Here is a 19,968-nt window from a genome sequence, read left to right as displayed (position 1 = left end):
TCTTATGCCTAACTTATTTAATATATAAAAGAAAAGCTGGGAGATTAAAGTAAATACTTTAAAAAATAAAAAAAAAATTAAAAAAAAGGCTAAATTAACAGCATCAGACAGACAGACAGGGAGCAGAGAATGAAGCGGCATCTGGTGCAGCTGGCCTTTTTATTGAAATTTTGGCGCTAGAACTGAGCTGACCAATAGGAACGCAGCTTGTAGAGTCCCTTTAAACTGACGTAGGCCTGAGCCAATCAGGTGAAGGGTTGTTCTCCACACTCACGAGGCGCATGCGGGAATTTCAAACGAAGTTACAAAACTAGCAACCGATGTTGTTACAAAATGTAAAAATTAGTGATTATGAAACATTAAAAATTTAAATAAAATACGTATCTGTTTAACATTAAAGCTATTGTACTGAAATACTAAAATAATATAAAATGTTTGAATTGCAAATGTGAATATTTATGTTACAGATTGTATGGTAATATGACTTTAAATGAGTAAAAAAAAAAAAACCAAACACCTAAATTATCTGTTTACCTTGTTTTTAATCCAGACTGCTCTTTCAGATGCAGTTAGAAATCCACCCTCAGTGTTTTGGTTTCCGACATTTATGTAAATACATTTGTTTACGTTGTTTACTGCTTGTGTCCCACTGGGTTTATGAATGGCTTCACCTGTTACTTTAAATCACTTCAATGTCTGGTCCACGAGAACCTATAAGCTATAAAAAAAATTATACTTGTATTGGTCCTTGCTGTTTTAATATGCCTTGTAGGTTGTGCCATCCTGTTTTTCATAACTTCTTTTTGCCTTTTGTTTTTTCTTTTTTTTCTTTTTATGAGAATATACCGTTTCACACAGCTCTCAACCACTATAGTGTCACTGTTCATTGTTGTCTGTTTGTACCCAGACTTGTTGGATAATCTTTAATAATTAAATAAATCATTAAAAAAAAAAAAAAAAATACTGCTTTTGTCCCCATGCTTTTTCTGTACTGTTATTGTAAGGCATTGTCAACGACAAGGTAGCGCCCAAAAAATTAATACACAACAAATATTCAGAATTTATTATTTACATATCCTATGTAGAATCTTTATAGGGTTAAGGTTGAACTTCAAGACAGCCATAAAGTCCGACAGAAGAGGATCACATCGCCAGTAACTACTTAGTAATCAGTTCAACATATTTATCCCGGATTTATAGTCTGAATTGTATTTTGTGGCACTAACTGCAAAAACTTTCCACTTTCCTTCCAAATCCAGACGTCTTTAATTGGAACTCTTCCCTCCCAGCTGGAAAGGTCACCTGTTCATTTTTATTTATACTTTGTCTAAACAGGTTTTTGGTTTTATACTGTTTATTAATTCAGTTTATGTTTTCAGATTCAGTTTTATGTTTTATTTTATTTTAAACCTAAGAAAAAAAGGAACGGTAACTGTTTCCAGGTTACGTGAGAGGTGGCACTATGATTGGCTGCTGTGGAAGACAACGACACGAATCCATGTTCGCATAGAAAACGTGGCGCCATCTGGTGGCCAAAAGGAGGTAAATCATCTGTAAAAAGATCCGATTCCGATATTTTTTATTACTTTGTGTACATGTACGTCTAAAAAAGAAAACAATGTACCTTTAAAAATGGGAAAAGCACGATGCTGATTTATTTGGTTTTTAGTTTGTCTAGATTAACTTTACAATGTCACAACTTAACAAACTAACTGAACTGAAACATTTCATTCATTCATTCTCCACAACGCTTAGTCCAGTTAAGGGTCATGGGGGAGCTGGAGCCTATCCCAGCAGTCTTATGGGTGAGAGGCAGGGTACACCCTGGACAGGTCACCAGTCCATCGCAGGGCCTTTAAACAGTTCAGACTTATTCTCAATTAATTTAATTGAGAATAAGGCTATCAATATATTTTTAACATCTGAAATAACTAATGATTAAAATTACAGCGGAAAAAAATAAAACATAAAAATCAATAATATATTTAATGAATTAATTACATTTATGCATAGTTAAATAGTTTATTCATTTACTTAATCAGGCAAGCTGAGCGGCTTTACTGCTGATCATCAGACACATCGACATTACAGTGGAATAAGAAATATAACATTTTTTATAATCAAATCTGCACAAACTCAGGACCTTTAAATCGCATACTGAGTCTGAAAAGAATCTGGAAAACCATCTGCAGGTGCCTTGTCACTCTCTTTGATCTTATTGAGTTTTAATGCAAGTAACACAATTTCAGGAAGAAAAAACACATCTAAGTCTGAGAAAATACTGGAAATATGTTTTCCAAAAAACCAGAAAGGTGGAATTCAAGATTTAGAAAACAAACAACAAAAACAACAACAAACAAACAGAAGAATAAATATAAAAAAGAAATATTTTAAGTTCATGCCTGTCCTGCAGTGACGGGATCTGGAACCTTGCAGTGGACCGTGAACGCTCTTCCACTTGGTATTTTTCAACCTTCTTCAGTATTTTATTGAGGCAAATTGTACCGAATCTACACAGTAGAAGTGATTATAGAAACACTGTGGATCACATTTCTCTGATAAATCTTCATTTTTTTTAGTGCAAAATTGTAAACATGGCTTTTAAAAACCTTCCCTGAAGTCACGCTGATGAAATTCTGCAGCAGAAATTAAACTAAATTATTCTTTACAGTAAAAGTCCAGTCGGATTTTGAAGAGCCTCTAATGGATCTTTTATTTGAAAAATTTTTTTTTGCATGAAATCAAGAAAATGTTTACAAATAAAGAGCATACAAATGCACATTTGGTCTTCAAAATTACAATATAATAACCATAATATTAATAATAAAACAGACAAAATGCACATTTTTACTGTTTCTGATAAACTCATGAATGCAGAGTTAAACTGCTGTGGTGGATCCGTCTGCAGGAAGTTTTCCTTCTTCAGAGTTCATCATAAACTGGATGCTGAGCAAATCAGGTTATCCTGATGACATGAAGCAGCGAAGCGTCTGGCAGGGTTGCTGCTCTGCTCAAACCAGGTCTTTCAGGGACCCATCAGTTCTCGTTGGTCCACAGAAACACCACAAAAAAGAAGCCAGGGTTATTCCATTTGGCACTGAAAGTAGCTTATTGTAGGTTTAGAGTTCAGCTTCATCACAGAGGAAGATGAGCAGCGAGGCAGTCAGTCAGACAAACAGGATGTGAAGGAAGTCCAGCTTTGGTCCTGCAGCAGCTCCAGCTCAAACTGCTCACCTGAATGCGTCACAATCTGAAAACGGATTTCAGTTTGAACCCTCTGAGTCTGAACCCGACGCGGAAACGAGCTGAAAACGTTTCAGGCACATCAGCTTGTAAACAGACCGCAGCTGAGACGGATGGGACTAAAACAGCTGCTTCTTCTAGCAGCAGCCAAGGTCGGATTATCCAGTGGGCATTATGGGCACAGACCCGGGGGCCCACGACCACTTGGTGCCCATGTGGGGCCCACGTAGGGCAAACACCAGCAGTTTGGACATGAAACAAAATGTACAGTTGTGCTCATATTTATTCATCCCCTTTCATCAAAGAGGGGAAAAAAACAGCTGCCTGTAAAATGAGATGAAATTAACTCAATAATAAATAAAAAATTTATGAAAATCATGACATTATTTTCTAAATCTGGTTCAATAGAAATATTTTTTTTTTTGAAAAGCAAACAAATAAGATAATTTATTACATATTACATCAGTCATAAAGTAATATTTAGTTGAAGAATCCTTTAATGTTTCCGCTCCAGTCAGGTGTTTCCTGTTCCTCCCAGTCAGACTTCTGCACCTGTTGACAGGTATTTTGTCCCACTGTTCAACAGAAAAGTCTCATTTGTCCAGGACACATTTATTTGTTTGTTTTTCTTGCTTCAACTCAATTAAATGAAAAAACAGTGTCTTATATTACTAAATTATAGTTTTGCAAATTTTTTGTTTTTGTGCCTTTTTTAAGTCTCCAGTTATTTGTTGTAAATTCAGCCTTTTCTTTAATGAAAGGGGATGAAGACATATGAGCACAACTGGACATAAAAGCCAGCTAGCCTGTGTCTAGTGTATTACGATTGGTACCATTGGCTGAGAGATGTTAGAAATTCACAACGTTGGCGTGTGGAAGGGGGCCCCAGGAATACTCTGGGCCCAGGGGCCTGTGCACTTTTAATCCGGCCTTGTCAGCAGGTTTTAGCAAAGTTCTGCTGACGATTCCTGAACCTTACAACAATGTTTTTCATTTATCTTGTCTAGAGAAAGCTGTGTGGCGTTCAAGGTAAAACAACGAAAAAACAAATTGTGATGTGACAGAAAACATGAAGACCACACGTCAACATGCTGAATGTATAAAAAGTGAAGCTTCATTTCCAACAGAATCTCCCCCTCTGATTGGTCGACTCATCGTCAAGCAGCACTACAAGTATGCAAAGCTTTAAAACTCTGTGTTTCACTCTGCTTTTGATGCCACTCTGACGTTCATGATGCACATCCCGGGTCAGAACCACTGCTTTTGTTTCCAGCCTGGAAAACTTCTCATTAAGTCGTTTTGCTTTGCAACAACAGGTCACATGATCACAGCACACCACCGCCATCATGGCGGTGTCCTGCGGTAGAAACAAGAAACCCAAAAACAGGTCAATTCTTTAGTACCAGGAGGCAATATCAGATGCTAAATAGACTAGATTAAACTCCGTTAGCTAGTTGAAGGTCGTCATGAACACAGCGTTTTTAAATCTACAGGTTACGTTGGTAAACCTGAAACCTGAGCTGCAGCATTTCTACCTGAGCTAGCTACTTTCTGGCTTCCTTTTCTTCAGTAAATCCCGCATTTGAACGCAGTGTTTGGTGCGCTTTGTTTGATTATCTTTGGATAAACACGAATTGATGTTTATTCCAAGGCTACTTTCAAAGATCTGTGTTTTAGTGCTGTTCTTATTTATTATGTTAAACTGCGATACATATTTGTTTCTCTCTGCTAAGCTACGTTAGCTCCGTTAAAGCTAATATGCAGATGCAAAAGCAATGTTCACCCTTTTTTTCCACACATCTAAAGCTCCACTGCAGAACTCTGGCCGGTTTTCACACTTTGGCGCCCCTAAGGCGACTAATATGGCATCTGTCTTACGTGTGTTCACACCAGAAGCGTTTTGAGTGTCAGGTTTACATGTAAAGACGATGTGGAGGTGTCAAGCTTTCTCATGGTACGTTTTCAGCATTTGCCCCGGTGGCGTGATGCGCGTTACGTGCCAAAAATTTAAAAAGTTTTATAAGGTTGACGTGCGTTACGTGAAGAATGCGTTGCGAACACCAGAGATGGAAAATCCAAACTTTTGCCACTTGACGCTGGGCGTAAACCAATCGGAGTGATATACGTCATGGCTCATTTTTCAGTGGGACGAAGTCGAAAATGAAGGACAAGCTAATCGTTTCGGTGTGTGCAAAGCCAGTCATCTATAACTGTTCACATTGTTATTATCGTGAGAGGAACATAAAGGACCTTGCCTAGCGCTACAAAGACGTTCTCTAGCTTTATCTATTAAATAAAGCCATGGCCTCTCTCTACTGCATCCGCCATCATTCAAACTGACCGGATGGAAAGCTCAGCCTTTGCCCCTCTCTTTTTCGCCTTCTTTCTTGGGCGTTGGACACAAAAGTGACAGTTTAGTGACCAGCGGCGAGCGTTCAGCGTTTTGAGCGTCAAAAACACTCAAAACGCATCTGATCTGAACACACCGTTACATCCCATCTCTTCTCTGAGCTCTATCCGGCCAGTAAAAGTCATTCCAATGCCCATTCTTTTCTTCTCTTTCCTTCTGTCTCTTTGTTTTCATCGTTTCCTCAGCAGCTAGTGCGCACCTGGTGTTAAAACCCCAGCTGTAATCTGACCCTCTGGGATGGGAAAACAGTTTACAGAGTAGTTTCATGTGACGCTGCTGGGCAACGACGTATCCAGGGATGTACATAATAAACGGGCCATCGAAACAAGTCAAAAGCAGAGCTTTGAAAGGTCGTAGTGTTGCTTTAAACGTAAAATGTAAACAAATGGTTATTTTTTTCAAACATAGAAATAAAATAATTCTTAGATTCATCAGATTTATTTAGGTTGGTCTTTAAATGCGTTTGGTTCGGTTCAAAACCGCCAACTAATCTAATCACTAAGTGTGATCAGTTTTCTGCAGGATGAGACGTAACAGGATTTCTTTTCCACAACAGGACCGTGTGACTGTGTGCTGGAACCACATAATAATAATATAAACTAACCCCAACTGGGAATTTCAGATGGGAATGTTGGTGCCCAGGGAGCAGGTGGGGGTTAAGGACCTTGCTGAGGGGCCCAGTGGGTCGGGTCTGTCATCAGTCAAAAAGGATTTTAAACTTTATACTGTTTCTTAAAAGGGTTTGTTTGACTTGTTTTTTTCTTCTCTTTATTATCTAAAATATTTTAATCTGAATTTGGAAGTTGGGAATTTCACAGCTTTTCTAAACCAAACAAACAAAACAACCTTCATTTGTTCGTTTCATGGTGTTTCCTGCTGATTGTTGCAGCGTTTTTAAGGACGTTTGCATCCCAGCCTTGTGTTTTAGGCTTCCGGCAGTGTCAGACGTGTGTTTGTGTTGAAAGAAGACACAATGTTGGTTTCAAAGCTAAAAAGATTCAAATTGCTTTAAAAATTCAATACAATCATGAAGTTTGTCTCTTTTTGACTGGTTTCACTTCCTGATTTCTCTGATTTTCCTCGTCTTCACCCAGAAAATCAAACCAAAAACAAAAATCTGTATAAATTGTTTCCTTGAGGCTCCAGACGACGCTTCGTCGGGCGCTTTCAGGTCATTTAGCAGGAAGTTCTGGACCTGGGAGTCGGGTTCAGACGGAGCTGAGCTTCACCAGGCCTCTGACCGAGTCCTCATGCAGGGCGTCCTGACTGACGGCGTCGTACAGGGCGGTGGGGGAGGGGACGGGTGTGTGGGGCTGGGGATGCAGATGCAGGTGGGCGGGGCAGGGCATGGCGCCCTGCAGCGTGCCGCACGGCGTCTCCTCTGGGCTGACAAAGTGGTGGTGATGATGGTGATGCAGGTGCAGGTGGTGGCGGCAGTGGGAGTCTACAGCGGCGTCCCGTAGTGTCAGGACGTCTCCACCACAGGAAGGCAGGGACGGCTGGGTGGGGGCCAGGTAGGCGCAGGGCCCCCCCGGCGGGGTGGTCTTACCGGACAGCGGGGCCAGAACCACCGGGTCGCTGTGCAGCAGCGGCGTGGCGGCAGCCTGCAGGACGAACTTCGTGCTCTGAATGCACTGATCCTGGTCACACTGAGAAACACACCTTTATATACACACCTCACAACAACACACACCTCACAACAACACACACCTCACAACACACACACACCTCACAACAACACACACCTCACAACAACACACACCTCACAACAACACACACCTCACAACAACACACACACACACACCTCACAACAACACACACACACCTCACAACAACACACCTCACAACAACACACACCTCATAACACACACACACACCTCACAACAACACACACACACACACCTCACAACAACACACACACACACACCTCACAACACACACACACACACCTCACAACAACACACACCTCACAACACACACACACACACCTCACAACAACACACACACACCTCACAACAACACACACACACACCTCACAACAACACACACACACACCTCACAACAACACACACACACACCTCACAACAACACACACGCACCTCACAACACACACACACACCTCACAACAACACACACACACACCTCACAACACACACACACACACCTCACAACAACACACACACACCTCACAACAACACACACACACACCTCACAACAACACACACACACACACCTCACAACACACACACACACACCTCACAACACACACACACACACCTCACAACACACACACACACACACACACCTCACAACAACACACACACACACCTCACAACAACACACACACACACCTCACAACAACACACACACACACACACACACACACACACACACACACACACACACACACACACACACACACCAGAACTGAATCTCGGACTATAATCCGACTGCAGCTTCGCTTCGTGTGTCGATGACATCACATCTCCAACATGGCTGCACTGACCGGCTGTGATGTCATCCACCTACCATGTGACTGTGGAGCTGAGTGGAGTAGCCGCCGGCGCCGGTGCCGTTGGACTGGGAGGCGGTCTGCGGGGTGTCGGCCTGGATTAGACCCCTCCTGTCAATCAGACTGAAACCCAAAGATGGAGACAAACCATTCAAACTGATGACTGAAGGAGGCGATGGGAACTTTGTGGCGTTCTGATGGCGGCCGTCGGACTCTCCCAGTTCCGCTGCTGTCGACACGGCGGACCAGCGAGGGTAACTGGTTCTGCTCTGTGCTGCTTTACAGCTTCCCTGTCTCATTTATCATCATGTTTTAAGCATGTTTGAAAGTTGGCAACGATACGTCTCTTGGCAGCAATTTGATGCATGAACACAACGAACTGTGGCTGTTAAGAACTGCAAACATATTTACACACATCTATACGGATCATAAACCACCAAGTCATATTTACACACATCTATACGGATCGTAAACCACCAAGTCATATTTACACACATCTATACGGATCATAAACCACCAAGTCATATTTACACACATCTATACGGATCATAAACCACCAAGTCATATTTACACACATCTATACGGATCATAAACCACCAAGTCATATTTACACACATCTATACGGATCATAAACCACCAAGTCATATTTACACACATCTATACGGATCATAAACCACCAAGTCATATTTACACACATCTATACGGATCATAAACCACCAAGTCATATTTACACACATCTATATGGATCATAAACCACCAAGTCATATTTACACACATCTATACGGATCATAAACCGACAAGTCATATTTACACACATCTATACGGATCATAAACCACCAAGTCATATTTACACACATCTATACGGATCATAAACCCACAGGTCATATTTACACACATCTATACGGATCATAAACCGACAGGTCATATTTACACACATCTATACGGATCATAAACCGACAGGTCATATTTACACACATCTATACGGATCATAAACCACCAAGTCATATTTACACACATCTATACGGATCATAAACCACCAAGTCATATTTACACACATCTATACGGATCATAAACCACCAAGTCATATTTACACACATCTATACGGATCATAAACCACCAAGTCATATTTACACACATCTATACGGATCATAAACCACCAAGTCATATTTACACACATCTATACGGATCATAAACCCACAGGTCATATTTACACACATCTATACGGATCATAAACCACCAAGTCATATTTACACACATCTATACGGATCATAAACCGACAAGTCATATTTACACACATCTATACGGATCATAAACCACCAAATCATATTTACACACATCTATACGGATCATAAACCACCAAGTCATATTTACACACATCTATACGGATCATAAACCACCAAGTCATATTTACACACATCTATACGGATCATAAACCACCAAGTCATATTTACACACATCTATACGGATCGTAAACCACCAAGTCATATTTACACACATCTATACGGATCGTAAACCACCAAGTCATATTTACACACATCTATACGGATCATAAACCACCAAGTCATATTTACACACATCTATACGGATCGTAAACCACCAAGTCATATTTACACACATCTATACGGATCATAAACCACCAAGTCATATTTACACACATCTATATGGATCATAAACCACCAAGTCATATTTACACACATCTATACGGATCGTAAACCACCAAGTCATATTTACACACATCTATACGGATCATAAACCACCAAATCATATTTACACACATCTATACGGATCGTAAACCACCAAGTCATATTTACACACATCTATACGGATCATAAACCACCAAGTCATATTTACACACATCTATACGGATCGTAAACCACTAAGTCATATTTACACACATCTATACGGATCTTAAACCACCAAGTCATATTTACACACATCTATACGGATCATAAACCACCAAGTCATATTTACACACATCTATACGGATCGTAAACCACCAAGTCATATTTACACACATCTATACGGATCTTAAACCACCAAGTCATATTTACACACATCTATATGGATCATAAACCACCAAGTCATATTTACACACATCTATACGGATCGTAAACCACCAAGTCATATTTACACACATCTATACGGATCATAAACCACCAAGTCATATTTACACACATCTATACGGATCGTAAACCACCAAGTCATATTTACACACATCTATACGGATCGTAAACCACCAAGTCATATTTACACACATCTATACGGATCATAAACCACCAAGTCATATTTACACACATCTATACGGATCATAAACCACCAAGTCATATTTACACACATCTATACGGATCATAAACCACCAAGTCATATTTACACACATCTATACGGATCATAAACCACCAAGTCATATTTACACACATCTATACGGATCATAAACCACCAAGTCATATTTACACACATCTATACGGATCATAAACCGACAGGTCATATTTACACACATCTATTCGGATCATAAACCGACAGGTCATATTTACACACATCTATACGGATCATAAACCCACAGGTCATATTTACACACATCTATACGGATCATAAACCACCAAGTCATATTTACACACATCTATACGGATCATAAACCACCAAGTCATATTTACACACATCTATACGGATCATAAACCCACAGGTCATATTTACACACATCTATACGGATCATAAACCACCAAGTCATATTTACACACATCTATACGGATCATAAACCACCAAGTCATATTTACACACATCTATACGGATCATAAACCACCAAGTCATATTTACACACATCTATACGGATCATAAACCACCAAGTCATATTTACACACATCTATACGGATCATAAACCACCAAGTCATATTTACACACATCTATACGGATCATAAACCACCAAGTCATATTTACACACATCTATACGGATCATAAACCACCAAGTCATATTTACACACATCTATACGGATCATAAACCGACAGGTCATATTTACACACATCTATTCGGATCATAAACCGACAGGTCATATTTACACACATCTATACGGATCATAAACCCACAGGTCATATTTACACACATCTATACGGATCATAAACCACCAAGTCATATTTACACACATCTATACGGATCATAAACCACCAAGTCATATTTACACACATCTATACGGATCATAAACCACCAAGTCATATTTACACACATCTATACGGATCATAAACCACCAAGTCATATTTACACACATCTATACGGATCATAAACCACCAAGTCATATTTACACACATCTATACGGATCATAAACCACCAAGTCATATTTACACACATCTATACGGATCATAAACCACCAAGTCATATTTACACACATCTATACGGATCATAAACCGACAAGTCATATTTACACACATCTATACGGATCATAAACCGACAGGTCATATTTACACACATCTATACGGATCATAAACCGACAGGTCATATTTACACACATCTATACGGATCATAAACCACCAAGTCATATTTACACACATCTATATGGATCATAAACCACCAAGTCATATTTACACACATCTATACGGATCATAAACCACCAAGTCATATTTACACACATCTATACGGATCATAAACCACCAAGTCATATTTACACACATCTATACGGATCATAAACCACCAAGTCATATTTACACACATCTATACGGATCGTAAACCACCAAGTCATATTTACACACATCTATACGGATCATAAACCACCAAGTCATATTTACACACATCTATACGGATCATAAACCACCAAGTTATATTTACACACATCTATATGGATCATAAACCACCAAGTCATATTTACACACATCTATACGGATCATAAACCACCAAGTCATATTTACACACATCTATACGGATCATAAACCACCAAGTCATATTTACACACATCTATACGGATCATAAACCGACAAGTCATATTTACACACATCTATACGGATCATAAACCACCAAGTCATATTTACACACATCTATACGGATCATAAACCACCAAGTCATATTTACACACATCTATACGGATCATAAACCACCAAGTCATATTTACACACATCTATACGGATCATTTCCAATGATCTCAGTTTCCTTCCTGTTAAAAAGGGAGTTTTTCCTTCCCACTGTCGCCAGTGTGCTTGCTCAGGATGGGAGATGGACCCTCCAACTCAATCTATTGCTTTCCTTATACAGGTTGTTATGAATTGGCTTTCATTATGTTTTCTTCTCTGTCTGTAAAGCGTCTTGAGATGGCATTGCCGTGATTTGACGCTATATAAATAAAGTTGAATTGAATTGAATTAAGGGACAAAACCAGAAAACAAGTGTCAGGTCTCCCATCCTCCCACATTTTCTCCAGCTAAATGGTGCTGAAGCTGCTTTCAGGGTACAGATAACAGGCGGTACAAGAAACGAGGAGTCCCTCGTTTCAGGCTGTAACAGATTCTTTTAGCTGATCTGAAACGTTCCCACACCAGATGAGCTAAATGCCTTCGCAGCTTGTTATTAGTGGGACTGAAAGAGATCCGGACCAGACAGAACAAAACGGAACCAGAATCCTACTGCTGAGCAACGCTCGGAATAAAATGCAAAACAACCATAACCATGTTCCTCTGACAGGACAGTTGCTTTGTGTCTTTGTGAGGGCCCTTTGTGCATCCGTTTCTGGGACCCCTGCCTCCTAATCAGTTCACATCTGTTGTCAGATGCTGCTGAATTCTAAATGCAAGTAAAAGTAAATGATGGAGGAAAAATACCAAGTGGTGGGCTCTCCATGCTCTGTCTGCTTCCCTGTTTGACCTATAAAGCCTGTCTGTGTGTGTGTGTGTGTGTCTACGCACAGATGGACGTCGCCACCTGTCGCAGTGACAACAGGTGGAGTCAACATGTTAACAAGCTGCCAGCAGCCTCCCTCCACAAGCCGGCAACATGCATCGAACCTCCATACGTGCTGATCTGGATAATAAATGTCTCCTCGCTGAGACAACTCATGATGGCTTATTTTCTTCCTTCACACTAACAAATGCTTCACAAAAATGACTAAAATAAACCTTTCATCATAGCAAGTCAAATTTCCAACAAGTTAAATGTTTTTTTTTAAAATAAAAAAAACAGATTCAGCAGTCAGAGAAAAACAGAATAATTCTAAACACACAGTAAAAGTTATTCTAGAGTCACACTAAGACAGAAAGCGTTGTAGAGCATCCAGCAACGTGGTTCAGGCAGATTTTCCACACAGCAGCTGAACTGCTGACATGTGAGGGAGTCAGGATTGGGCAGAAAAGCCAAATTTACCAAAAGTTTATTCTTTCCAACAGGGTGGCATCGTGGTTCCCCACTTTGGTCCAAACTACTGAAGAGAATCAACAATATGTTTAGCAAATATTTCTAAATGACAGATTGTAAAGAACTTTGGTCTTCCAGCTTCTACAGAGCAGAATATCAGGAAAAGGTTCAGACCCAGTTTCCTGTTTTAGGTTGTAGTTTTCCTACTTCTTTGATGTCTAGTTTCCTGTTTTAGGTTGTAGTTTTCCTACTTCTTTGATGTCTAGTTTCCTGTTTTAGGTTGTAGTTTTCCTACTTCTTTGATGTCTAGTTTCCTGTTTTAGGTTGTAGTTTTCCTACTTCTTTGATGTCTAGTTTCCTGCTTTAGGTTGTAGTTTTCTGAGTTCTTTGATGTCTAGTTTCCTGTTTTAGGTTGTAGTTTTCCTACTTCTTTGATGTCTAGTTTCCTGTTTTAGGTTGTAGTTTTCCTACTTCTTTGATGTCTAGTTTCCTGCTTTAGGTTGTAGTTTTCCTACTTCTTTGATGTCTAGTTTCCTGTTTTAGGTTGTAGTTTTCCTACTTCTTTGATGTCTAGTTTCCTGCTTTAGGTTGTAGTTTTCCTACTTCTTTGATGTCTAGTTTCCTGTTTTAGGTTGTAGTTTTCCTACTTCTTTGATGTCTAGTTTCCTGCTTTAGGTTGTAGTTTTCCTACTTCTTTGATGTCTAGTTTCCTGCTTTAGGTTGTAGTTTTCCTACTTCTTTGATGTCTAGTTTCCTGCTTTAGGTTGTAGTTTTCCTACTTCTTTGATGTCTAGTTTCCTGCTTTAGGTTGTAGTTTTCCTACTTCTTTGATGTCTAGTTTCCTGTTTTAGGTTGTAGTTTTCCTACTTCTTTGATGTCTAGTTTCCTGCTTTAGGTTGTAGTTTTCCTACTTCTTTGATGTCTAGTTTCCTGTTTTAGGTTGTAGTTTTCCTACTTCTTTGATGTCTAGTTTCCTGTTTTAGGTTGTAGTTTTCCTACTTCTTTGATGTCTAGTTTCCTGTTTTAGGTTGTAGTTTTCTGAGTTCTTTGATGTCTAGTTTCCTGCTTTAGGTTGTAGTTTTCCTACTTCTTTGATGTCTAGTTTCCCGTTTTAGGTTGTAGTTTTCCTACTTCTTTGATGTCTAGTTTCCTGTTTTAGGTTGTAGTTTTCCTACTTCTTTGATGTCTAGTTTCCTGCTTTAGGTTGTAGTTTTCCTACTTCTTTGATGTCTAGTTTCCTGCTTTAGGTTGTAGTTTTCTGAGTTCTTTGATGTCTAGTTTCCTGTTTTGCTTTCCAGTTCATTAGCTCACCTGGTCTCATTACTTAAATCATTACACTTGTGTCTTGTTCTGTTTGTGTGTTAAATCCCCATGTTAGATCAGTTTTCCCTGTATTAGTTTAGTTCTGCCTTCCATGTTATCCTGGATTAAAACCCTAGTAGTTCTGCAACTCTGGCTCCTTCTCCTGCTTTTGGGTCCACAGCTCCGCCACAACCAGTATGACACCTCGGTTCTTAGTAGTGAGATGACTCCAATGTTTCATTCTACATCTGTTTTTTTCTAAATACAACAGAGATGATCACATTAAGGCTCAAACTTGCTGCGGATCATTTCTGAAAATCTGAGTCTAAAGAAATAAATATAATAGAAAAAGCAATATTCCTGAGAAAACAACATAATTATGATGCAAACAGGTTTTTAAACTTGGTTTCATTTGCAGTTTTCTGAACTGAATTTGATCCAAACATCAGGTTTCTGTAAGAGGAGAAACATCAGTTTCGTCTGGAACCAAGCTTCAATCAGTCCAGCAGCGTCTGAAGGAAGACATTCACCGCCAGAATCAGAATGAGGATGAAGAGGCTGATGTGATGAAGAGCAGAAACTGAAGCGATCCACAATGCTTCGTGGTAAATTCTGCAGCTTCTGTCACCAGCGATGGGGAACAGAGAAAATCTGCAGAGACGGCTGAGCAGGCGAGGATGAGGAGGAGAACAGAGTGTGATTACTCTGAGGAAGGTCTCAGCTGAAAACTGCCTTCATTAAACACAGAAGCTCAGTGTCTGCTGCGGAGGAAGACGAGGAAAAGAGACGGCGGAGTGACAGACCTGAAGTCATGGTATTTTTAGCTGCTTTGAGGTTTGAGCAGCAAAGACGACACGTTCGGACATAAATAAACTGAAGCAGCTTTTCAGCCACAATGGAGGATTTTATGTTTATTAAAACTTCACGTTGAAGGTTTTTAACAGATTCGTTTGTCAACAGGCTGGCAGAACGTCTCCAAAAGGCAGTAAAATCGAATGTAAAATGTCAGAATGTCCCTGCGTCGCCTGCAAACCGACTCCCTGCTGATAAATTCAGCTGTTCCTTACAGTTCTGTGTAATAATTAATAAATTGAATCTTGAAAAGAGGTGAGAGTTGTGTGACGGAGACCTTAGTCCTGACTTAACGCTGATGTGATTTACACTGTAGTCTCATTTACCCCACAGTTCAGAAACATAAGACCAAACTCGTACGTGAGCTCTGGCTTTAACGCTCCATTGAAGACCTTTCCAGCTGCGGCTAGTCCGGACTTAGACCTGCTTAGTCCAGAAATCCGAACTGAATTTAGTCTTCTCGTGAAGCCTTCTTCAGTCCTGACTCGAAGGCTAACAGACATGTTGAGGCCTAATCAGGGCTACTTCTGGCACGGCTGGCTCAGTTATGGCGCTGGTGAGCATTGTGTGGACCAGCTATCGGCCTGGATGTGAGTTATAAGAGGTGTCTTGTGGGTCAGGTGGTCTAGATACCAGTTGTTGACTTGGATGTGGATCATGGCAAATGTCATATGGACCAGATGGTCCAAGTATGAGACATATATTACAGCATGTGCTTTGTGGACCACATTTGGTGGTTTTGTGGCTGAGTTCTGGCAGCCAGAGTGACATGGAGTCAATGTTGTAAACTACAGATGAGATTCATATTTGTGTCAAAGACCTTTTGCTCCCCTGGTCAGTTTTAACTTCTGTCCTAAACTTAGAGCTAAATTAGGTCTACAACAATCCTGCATCATCCTTGCTTTAGTTTTGACCCTGAAGTTGCACCATGTAAACATCCAACCTTAAATATGATGCGTTTCTGACTCACAGTGACATTTATGTTGTACATTCCTGTACATCAGCGTCCAGAGCCAGAAAAACTACCCTTCAACTTTGGTTTTCCAGCCTGGAACCACGTTAAATGGGAGTTTCACTTTATGAACTGCATCACTTACTGGATATCAACACAATGGCCATTTGGCATGGACACTGTGCCTGATTCAACACAGATACCTAACAGCTCATTATCGGAGACCACAAGGAAGGAAAAGAAAGAAAGAAAGAAAGAAAGAAAGAATGAAAGGAAGGAAGAAAGAAAGAAAGGGACAGAGCAAGAGAAAAGACAGAAGTCAACACAGGTATCAAACAGCTCATTATCGGAGACCACAAGGTAGGAGGGAAGGAACGAAGAAAATGAAAGGAAGGAAGAAAGAAAGAAAGGGACAGAGCAAGAGAAAAGACAGAAGTCAACACTGGATTGACTTTTACTGGCTGAAGAGATCTCAGAGAAGAGACAGGATGAAGATGGTGCTGAATTAGAAGTCGCTGGGGCGCCTCACTCAGAAAATCTGCCACAGTTCAGTACGAATACTTGCTGAGTTGCTGAGTTTAGAACCAACCTTATGTCTGATTTAAGTCTGGATTAGGCTGGAGTTTAGTCTGGACTTCAGTCATTTTTAGTCCCAGTTTCTGTCCTAGGCCCTGTGATGGTCTGGCGACCTGTCCAGGGTATACCTGCCTCTCGCCCAGTGATTGCTGGGATAGGCCTTGCGACCCTTAATTGGACTAAGCGGTTCAGAAGATGGATTAATGGAATCCCTAATCATTAATCAGTGCTATGCCAGCCTGAATTTGTACACATTTAGCGTAGACGTTGGTCCTGACTTTAGTCCAGTCAGAACAGTTTACAATTAGGTCTTTGCTGGGTTTAGTACTGGTTTTAGAACTGGTTTTAGTCCCAGGTGGTGCAGAGGTGACCCACCTGGGTGGCAAAGGTCCACACAGCGCAGCGCAGCAGTTGGTCAGGATGTTTCCGTGGCTGTAGGGGTTGTAGTTATCCTTCCCTCGCTTGGTGGACCAGGTTCCTTTAATCTGGACCAGGACATAAAACCACAACTGAGACAGATTCTAAAAGAGGAGTGCTGGTACCAGTTAGCAGAACCAGCAAAGTCCAGCATACTCACGTCTTCGTTGGTGGTCTGGTTGGAGCTGATCAGGTAGGTGTGGAATCCCGATAGGCCTACGATGGACCAGATGGAGAAGAAACACACCACCACCTCCAGGACGGTGAGAGCAGGGTCAAGGGTCAAACAGTGTTTCCTAACGGCGAATACTGAGGTTTAGACCTGCTGCCTGGTTCTGAACTCTGCCGCTGGGAGAGTTCGGAAAGCAGGAGACAGAACGTGTAAACGTGTCCTCAGGGGGTGCGACACAAACAGTTTGACCTTGGCATTGCATCAAGGAACATATTGACCTGTGGACTGCAGGCGCGTCGGTCATTGATTTATGAGAAACATTCGTTACAGAGTGTGGTGTGTGTGTGTGTGTGTGTGTGTGTGTGTGTGTAGCGGAGTAATTAGTGACTGTGTTTGATTTTCTGAACCAACTGTGAAGTTGATTTGAGACCAACTGAGAGTTAAAGTATCTGTTTTCTGCTCTCTTTGGTGGATTTGTCCAAGTGGACTGGAGACCTGCATGAGTCCGTGCAGCCTTTAATGAACCAGTTTAAACTGGATCAGAACTGGTTTCACTGCAGCAATCTTATGATATTTATTCTTGTTCTTTCACTTTTTATCTACATGTTTCCGTTTTAGCTCCTGTCTCTTTTAAGAATGTCTTCCTACAAAACCCAGTTTGCTCTGACTGGTCAGCACAGTTTGGTCCACTTCCACAGATAGTACGGTTCATTTGGAGCAGTCGGACCAAAGAAGTGCAAGCTGACCATCCGGGACAGATCCGGTTTAAACCAGATCAGTTTAAACCGGATCAGTTTGAGCTCTTCAGTAAAAACAGAAACCAGATGAATGAATTTATTGTTGTTCCATTTTTTACCTGCGAATTCGTCCTTTTTGGTCCTGGCCAATCAATGAATAAGATTTTCTTCTTCCTCCTGCTTTTTTGGTCAGTGGTTGTTTCTGGAAATATCGCCCCCTAGTGAGCAGTTAGTGTAACAGCAAGATGTTGTCCAAGTGGCTCGGTCCAGCTGAGTGACATGCAGAAGTCAGTGGAACCAAGTCCCCCACTATCCTGGGGTGAATGCACCCTGAGACTTTGTGTTTGACTTCAACATGCACAAAAAACTGAAACCCATGGAGAGAAACCATAAAAAGCATATTATGGCCTCTTTAAACGGGAATGGTCCTGCAGCAAAGGGTATCTGGCCGGGCTGTCTTTGAGTGCGCTTAGAAAACCGGTCCGGTTGGATCCTGCAGGACACGGAGAGAAAAAAACAGTTTCAATGACAGAAAACCGAAATACAACCAGAAGTTCTACTTTCTGGACAGATTTTACAGGTTCTCAGATGAATCACGAGTTTGATCCCATCATGGTTTCAAATCAGTCGATCAATCTTTCACGGTTTTGCAAAAGACTGAAATTCTGATTCCGAGATCAATGAGATGATTTTACATCTGATTGAACTCAAATCACTTCCATGCATCAAATAAAAAAAAAACCTCAAATATAAAAATCTCATTTTATTCCTGATCTTAATCAGAGAAAATCATTTTCTGGACGTTGAGCTTTAAAAAGTTCATCATGAAAAGAAAATCAAACGAATAAATTTCTATCTGCAGACGAGGAAGTTTTAGTTCCTCATATCCAATATTTTTACTCCAACAGACGTGTGCAGTGATTCTTTTTATTACTTTGTCACATTTTATATTTTACTTTAATTAAATTTTCTATAGAAAATAATAAGTCATCATATTTCCATAATATCAATATTTATCCTATTTTTCCGTTGAGTCCTGGAACAAACGGTGGAATGATTTCCCACGGGACAAGTCTGAAGCCTGGCTTTAAACCATCTGTTTGACACTTTGTGAGGCGTCAACATGGCTACAGATACATGAAGTTTGTCCTTTCAGAATTCATTATTCTGAATGAAATGGTTTTAAACGGAAGGGTTCTGATTGGACAGGAGGCAGATGTGACTTACATCTACTGTAAATGTCAGAGTTGGCCGCTTGTTGGGATGAGAAGGTTTGACTTGACTCTGCTGTGGGACTAACAGAGACTAGTGGAGTCATTCCCTCGCTTTTCCTGCTGCTCATCCGAGTCACAACGATGTGCTGCGTCTGTTTTTAGATCTGCTGCTAAAAACAGACAACAAGCAGCGCAGTGTTCAGAGGAAAACAGGGCTTTATCTGAGACACGCTGCTGGTCGTTCCAGGAATCTGGACA

General features: G+C 40.6%; 1 protein-coding gene across 1 annotated transcript in view; it reads right to left on the bottom strand.

Annotated features, from left to right (window-relative positions):
• Positions 1-6,861: 6,861 nt before the first annotated feature.
• LOC306767744 (palmitoyltransferase ZDHHC14-like) overlaps positions 6,862-19,968 on the bottom strand; it is a gene marked incomplete at its 3' end in the record, with an annotated part of 26,332 nt that continues 13,225 nt past the window's right edge. Inside the window, exons 5-9 of the mRNA XM_079255847.1 lie at positions 18,941-18,989; positions 17,748-17,850; positions 17,546-17,655; positions 8,183-8,288; positions 6,862-7,302 (exon numbers count right to left, since the gene is read on the bottom strand). Coding sequence (XP_079111973.1) covers positions 6,862-7,302; positions 8,183-8,288; positions 17,546-17,655; positions 17,748-17,850; positions 18,941-18,989 — 809 coding nt within the window. The remainder of the gene's footprint in view (positions 7,303-8,182; positions 8,289-17,545; positions 17,656-17,747; positions 17,851-18,940; positions 18,990-19,968) is intronic.

This window comes from Telmatherina bonti, assembly GCF_933228915.1.
Source record: "Telmatherina bonti genome assembly, chromosome: 16".
Classification (NCBI taxonomy): Eukaryota; Metazoa; Chordata; class Actinopteri; order Atheriniformes; family Telmatherinidae; genus Telmatherina; species Telmatherina bonti.
Note: the sequence above shows the minus strand (reverse complement) of the source record. Positions and strands in the feature narration are given on the sequence as shown.